Source organism: Nilaparvata lugens, chromosome X (genome assembly GCF_014356525.2).
Source record: "Nilaparvata lugens isolate BPH chromosome X, ASM1435652v1, whole genome shotgun sequence".
Lineage (NCBI taxonomy): Eukaryota > Metazoa > Arthropoda > Insecta > Hemiptera > Delphacidae > Nilaparvata > Nilaparvata lugens.
In genome coordinates, this window is record NC_052518.1 from 9,681,756 (window position 1) to 9,689,471 (window position 7,716).

Here is a 7,716-nt window from a genome sequence, read left to right on the forward strand (position 1 = left end):
AAACCTCCTCCCTCAAACAGCTGCTTGGACTGACGATACAGCTCCACGGCCTCTGACTCTGTGGTGACAGATGTGACTAAGTCGTCCATGAACATGTCTCCTGGTATTCTCGCCTTGGCTGCTGGAAAACGATTTCCATCCTCCTCTACAAGCTGGTGGACGGTGCGAAGCGCCAAATATGGAGAGCTTGAAACACCAAAGACAACACAATTGAGCTGATAAATTTTGATTGGATCCTCCGGCGAAAATCTCCACAATACACGCTGATAACAACAGCAGGAATCCTCCACTAATATCTGTCGATACATTTGTTTAATGTCGGCAGTTAGTGCGATTGGGAACAAACGAAAATTAACTAACAAAACAAAAATGTCAGTCTGCAATTTGGGTCCAGCATGAAGAACCTGGTTCAATGACAAACCAGATGATGTTCTGGAACCAGCATCAAATACAATTCGGATGGGCGTGGTAGTGCTGCTTGCTTTCACAATGGCGTGATGCGGTATGTAGTAACCACCTCGGTCTGTCTGATCTGCTACAAACGACATGTGACCCTGACGTAGGTAATCGATCAATATTTTTAAATACCGAAGCATGTGCGCGACGCACAATGCCTCGCCAATGCTTGCCTTGCACCAATATGTGCGTCTGTCAATACGCGGCTTTCATCCTTATAGGATTTCAAATCCCCTCTATGATTTTGGATTATTTTGTCATTTCAATTAATTACAGTAGGTGAAAGTGATTATTTATCTCGACTCATTCAATCTGATTAGGCATAATGGATTTCGAAGTAAGTACTTGAATGAACATTTTATTCAAAATGTGTAGGGATGTGTAAGGTGTAAAATGTGTAAGGAAAATAAGCTACTACCTAACCTGAAAATGCATTGTTGAATACCTAAGTTTCTGTTATAATCAATTAATTTTGGGGACCGAGCTTTGCTCTGGAGTACAAAAGCATAGAACATTTATTACGAAAGAAGATATTATAATAACAATCATACAGAAATGTTCTATTCAGTCACAGTAAATTGTAACTAATTCCCAGAGGAATGCAAAAATTTTCCTCACAAAGGCCCAGTTGCACAAAAGCAGGTTAAATTTTAATCCTGATTAACTTAACGTGAACCAAATCAGAGAAGACCTTTTCAAAAAGATGGATCTACTGGAATTAATCAGGATTGAAAATAACCCGGCTTTTTTGCAACCGGCACTAAGTACCTGATTGAATGATCACAAAAGTTCAACAGCTGAGTCATAATTTTGACACAGTCCCACACACATGAACTCGCTCACTCACTTCCATCACCAACAGACGACCATCAGCTGTTTTTCTAAGGATGAATAATAATTATCCTTTCAATGTCCTTCAGTGTCCTAAGTTTTCCCCGGGATGAGACCTAGTGCAATCGAATCTTTATATTATAAACCTACTATGTTCTGAATTTCATGAGAATCGTTAGAGCAGTTTTCAAGATCAGGTGGAACACAAACATCTAAACATCCAAACATATGAATAGAAGTTGCTTGTTTGATAGTATATGATAATTTGAAGAAGGCAGAGAATCATCAACAATCTTCCCATATCATCATTCTCTGTCATTATAACATGTACCTCATCACTATGGATACTCCACTCCACTTAATTTAGGATTTGTTTATGTGACTCATTTTTGAAGAAACACTAAGGCTAGGCACTCACCAGTTAGTCAAGACAAGACATGATAATAAGACAAATTTAGTCACAATACTTCACATTGTTGCTTATGAGGCAACACACTGATTAGTCATTGCAATAAGACATGTCTTCATAAGCAACTATGTGAATTATTATGACTGAACATGTGTGATCATGTCCTTTCTTGACTAACTGGTGTGCGCCTAGCCCAATGTAGAAATTCATTCCACATGTATAGGTAATAGATGGAGCATAAGGTGTTACACTTTGGGTTTTCATGGGAATTTTCACAATATGAAATATTTATTCAATACCATATTTGAAATTGAATCTAATATTGCATGCTGAACAATTCCTGAAAGAACCAAATTCATTATTTATTTATTTAATCACAACATAACATACTACAACTGAGCCACTGACTTGCTTACAGGGAGGAGAGTACAGCTACAGATGCCACAGTGGATCCAGACCAGTCCAGATTCAGCCAAACAACTTGGATGGTCAAGGTCAAGACAACTCAGGGTCAATGACACATTCTCAACATCAAGGACCAGACATGGACATCTGTGATTGGCCAATTCATGGACCAGATGAAGCTGAAGACATCATTGAAGAAAAGTACCAGATTCAGCATAACATGGATAATCAGGTTGTATATTTAGACCATAATTATTCAAAACATCGATTTGAAATTATAGTGCTCAAGCCAGAGGTTCTGATTGAAGAAGAAGAGCACCAACAACATGGAGGAACAGTGAAAGAAGAGGAGATTCAGCAAGAAAATGATACAGGCCTACACATTGAAAGCATCTATTCTCTTTCAACAGATAGACTGAACTGTTACCCCTTTATACCTGAACACATGAAAGTTGAAAATGTAGAAGAATCTTATGAAACACACTCAGAAACATTAGTGGATATTGAAGACAATTATTCTGATACATTATTTACACATTCTGAAAGTATAAGCTTACCACCAGGAGTATGTATATCAAACTCTGTCGGACAAGGAGGTTTAAGCTCAATCAATAGATCAGTTGATGAAACTCTTGGGAACACTTCGATCAACGATTCTGATGAAGACCTCAATGAGGTGGACTTATTAATTAAAAATGCAAGAAAGAATGTGATTGATGCAGCAAGTGATAGTGAATTAACTGAATGTCAGTTGTGTGGTGAAGCATTCAGCAACATCAGAGAATTAAATCTTCATTGTAGTATACACACAGATGGGAACCAACATAAGTGCAACTACTGTAACTACAAAACAAAAAGAAAAGCAGATCTCATCAGACATATAAGGACTCACACTGGAGAGAGACCCTTCAGCTGTGATTTCTGTGACTATAAAGCAACATGGAAATCAGCTCTCACCCAACATTTGATGATTCACACTGGAGAGAGACCCTTCAGCTGTGATTTCTGTGACTATAAAGCAACATGGGAATCAGCTCTCACCCAACATTTGATGATTCACACTGGAGAGAGACCCTTCAGCTGTGATTTCTGTGACTACAAAGCAACAGACAAATCATCTCTCACCATACATATAAGGACTCACACTGGAGAGAGACCCTTCAACTGTGATTTCTGTGACTACAAAGCAACAGACAAATCATCTCTCACCAAACATTTGAGGATTCACACTGGAGAGAGACCCTTCAGCTGTGATTTCTGTGACTATAAAGCAACAAGGAAATCAGCTCTCACCCAACATTTGATGATTCACACTGGAGAGAGACCCTTCAACTGTGATTTCTGTGACTACAAAGCAACAGACAAATCATCTCTCACCAAACATTTGAGGATTCACACTGGAGAGAGACCCTTCAGCTGTGATTTCTGTGACTATAAAGCAACAAGGAAATCAGCTCTCACCCAACATTTGATGATTCACACTGGAGAGAGACCCTTCAGCTGTGATTTCTGTGACTACAAATCAATACAGAAATCATCTCTCAACAAACATCTGAGGACGCACACTCAAGAAAGACCCTAGAGCTGTGATTTCTATGACTACAAAACAAATCTAAAAATAAAATTTAAGGAAACACACTTGCAAGAAACTTTGAAATTCAATTTTTCTATACATAATCTCTAATTACAATAAAAAAAACATTCAAATACTGAAAATATTTAACTGATTTCTGAGGCCCCATAACTCTTACAACAGCTCGACTCTCAAAACTCTGAACCATCCATTAACATAACACATAAATAGATCAATTATCATTCACATACAAACCTGTCAATCAGAAATCAATCTCAGACATAATACTTCAAGACAATTTTAAAATTTCAATGTCTTGCCCTTCTTATCATCTGCATGATTCATCAGTTCCCTATCTGAATATTTTTTTAATTTAGCTGAATCACTGTACATACTACTATATAAATGTTCTCAGATTTGTTTCCCTAGTCAGTACAATTTGTATTCATATTCTTGGAATACATATGCAATAAAGTATCATAGTTCTCAAATAAAACACTCAATATTCATTTTTGTCTTTCCTATGTATCCTATTATTAAATTCTCCATTAATGCCTATGAATGCAACATCATTTATGTATTTACAAGTAAATTATCCTTGCGTTTATTACATTTTATTTTAAAACACTTTTTAACCAGACTATGTTCTAGTGATTTCAACGTTACAAAATTTATTATGCTCTTTGCACGTGGATTCACAAGATTTTTTGTTCTTTAATAACTTTTGAATCGCATAAATTGAAGAATTAAAATGAGAGGCCAAAATATGTTCTTTCTAAATTCTCCAATTTCGCTTTCACCACCCACCTCTATCTTTTTAAAACAAAAGAGTTTTAGCATTTCAAAAATTTTTTTGTTCTATTCTGTGCCTATTCTGTGGTTTAGGTGTTTATGTTGAGCTTTGAGTTCAGGCTAGACCATTTGATTTAATTTTTTATTAGAAATTTTTTTATTAATAATAATGATTAGAATAATTTTTTATTAGTTCGTATAGCTATCAATTTGTTTTATTAAATTCAATTAACAGTAAAACGACTCATCATGGCAGTATCAGTCACTTCGAGGGCAAAAGACCCTTTTAATTAATATTGATGGAAAAGCTACAACTCTTTACGAAGGCTGAAATCAAGTAAGTAATGTAATCGGTAATATTTTACATATTTTTGTAGTATTCAATTCAACGCTTTGTTTTATAGCGCTTCCATAGCGGCGTTTCAAGATGAATATTTAGAGCCTCCGTGGTTAGAGCACCTAACCTATAAATTCATAATGCCGCATCTTCATGTTGGCCCGACGAAGGCCAATGTCGACAGTGCCAGTGTTGGCCTTCGTTGACCTACGTTGGGTTACCAGGCTGGGCCAGAGACTGGGGCAAGCGGGCAACATGTAGATGCGGCATTAGTTTCGATGATTCAATGAAATGTAGATGCAATGTAGTAGTCAACACTTTTAATTCATCTACAGCCATAACGTTCATACAACATGAATTTCCAATGAGTTATCGATTCTAATGAATTTATAGGTTATGTGCTCTAGCTAAGGCGGCAGAGACGCCGCTAAGAAATTGTACCTTAACATAAAACACATGCTTTCGTTTGTCTTGGTACAATTCCTTATGACTAGTCTACACTACCGCCAAGTAGCTGGTGAGCTTGGCCACGTTGGTCTTGCCATCTACACTGCAATGTGACCATTTGTGAATGATCAGCTGGCCACTCGTCTTTGTGAGTGATGGAAGCAAAGGCGAGTGCTGGCAAATCACCTCTCCCCACTCTGGCGCTGGTCGTCAAGTTGTTTCATTTTCAAACGTTGTTACATTCTACTTGCCACCTGTCCTCCCAAGTTTGCTTCCAAACAAAAATAATTGATAATGAAACACTTGGATGTTGTCTAGAAATATCATGAAAATTGCTAAATTACATAAATGTTTCAACAAAACAGTATCTGAAGTCAAGAGAAATTGAAATAGAATACCTAACGAATAACTTAATCTCTGTTGATTTGAAGTTAAGTTTATTGTATCGAAGCTTCTGAAGATGGTAAGATGTAGTTATTGATGTAGAGAGTTGTTGACATGTAAGATGTAGTTGAGTTGTTGACAATCTTTAAAACTAGTGACCCGCTGGGTTGAGAACTCACTCATGAATAGTTGTATTTTGATCTTTGGAATCTGCAACTTTCAATTATACAGAGTTGGTGAAAATTATGGAAACAGCTCAAATCATTCACTTCACATGAAAGAGGAGATTCTGTTCTTTGAATCAAGACAAATTACCATTTTTTATCATTTAGGGTTACCAAGATACACAGTTTCGAATATATAAATTGGCCATTTTCTTTTGTATGGGAATATGAGTTGATATACACTCAAGGAGAAATTTCCTATATTCTATCAAATTTCAATTCCGATTTATTCCAGACAACTTATTTAACATAGGTATTTAAAGTCTAGTATGAGCTGGATGATGATGATGATGGTGCTAGAGATGAAGAGTGAATTACATTGCCACATGAATTTGATGTTCTTTCACGTGATTTGTGTTTTTTTTATCATTGCTAGGAAAATATCCAAGTTGTATAGGGTAGAAGTTGTAGGATTGAATAATTTAAAAAAAACAATTTAAAATACCCTTTTTTGAAAATTTGTAGCTCCGGAACCAAAAATGGTAGAACCCTGCACAACCACTCAATTTATTGGAAATCTTATTATCTTTAATTTGTTAGAGTATGCTTTTTCTCGAAAAACTCGAGCCTCTCGAGATAAGTGGAAAATTTTAAAATTTTGGGAGGTTTTGGGGGTGAAGCCGCCCTCTGGCTTGTCAACTAATTTGAGATTCGAATTCAGTGTGACCCAAAATACATTTAGAACCGTCGAGAAAAATTCTTTCGGGGCTGTTTCCTTAAAAACAACTTTTTGACTCAGGGGGTGGAAGCCGGCCAATCACTCTTGCAGAGAGCTTGAAGCCAGTTTGACGCCATCTTTTGATAGGAAAAATAGGCACTAGATTCAAATTGGGCCTTCTCTTATAGCACTGCAGTAGTAGTTTGTAGTTGTTTGGAGAAGACTATACCAAATACAATGCAGCCCGATTGATATTATGCCATTGTCGGTAGATATAAATGAAGCTTTATAGATATTACACAAAATATTTTAGTAGTGGATTTTAAAAAAGGAATGTTAGGTGACCCCACATGCAAGTTTAGATCTGAAGTTCACTTCACCTGCCTAAAATTCCTGCATGCATTTGTATAATTCCATTATCTACTTACACTCTTGTATTTCACTTATGTGAGACCATGAACCTAACCAACAGTAGGATATCAGTAACAGTGAAAACCACCAGTAATTTCAACCTCCCAGTAGGCTACAATGGCCTCCATATAATACACAAAATTGGAACAGCTATTTTATTTTTGTACAGGTATCTATGTATATATAAATTATTTGGCTGCATATTTAATAGTAATAATAATAATAATAATGAAATGTTTGGTAGAACCAAAGACACAATTTTGGGACTGAAGTTCACTTTACTTGTCCAGTTAATTGTCTCAAAATTTCTAGTTGTTCAGAATTGAACAAAATCCATATGACTATTATCAGAATAAAATAGCAATTTGATAACAAAAATAAATTTGAAGTGGGTGAATTACATCAAAGTCAAGTGTAGACATGGTTAGTGGCTTGCCACATTTTTGGTAAATTCTTCAATCACACCCAAAGTTGACAAATTATTCAAATTCATGAATATAAAAAATTGTTTCTCTATACAAAATAAATTTTCAAGAATATGTAGCCTTGTTCTGGCCAGAGAACTCGAATTGTAGCGCCAGAATGCCAGACTGTAGTTCTGCCAATAGCAGGCTTGTGTTTGCGCCGGCGCAGACCGTCCTGCTGCTTTGGCATTGTGGATGTTTTTGTAAGTCTTTGTCTGTCTTGTTTCGTCAGCTCGTTCTTTTGCAAGAACAAATTTGTGTTTGTCTGTCATGTAATTTTCAATCGGAAATTTCTTGTAAATTGTTTGAGTGTCGTGTGTGTGAA

General features: G+C 36.3%; 1 protein-coding gene across 1 annotated transcript; it reads left to right on the forward strand.

Annotated features, from left to right (window-relative positions):
• The first annotated feature begins 659 nt into the window (after positions 1-659).
• LOC111049158 (gastrula zinc finger protein XlCGF57.1-like) lies at positions 660-4,232 on the forward strand. Its single transcript, XM_039442375.1, has 2 exons — positions 660-793; positions 2,115-4,232. Exons 1-2 carry the CDS (start codon positions 782-784, stop codon positions 3,681-3,683), a joined length of 1,581 nt encoding a protein of 526 aa, XP_039298309.1. The 5' UTR covers positions 660-781; the 3' UTR covers positions 3,684-4,232.
• The last annotated feature ends 3,484 nt before the right edge of the window (positions 4,233-7,716 follow it).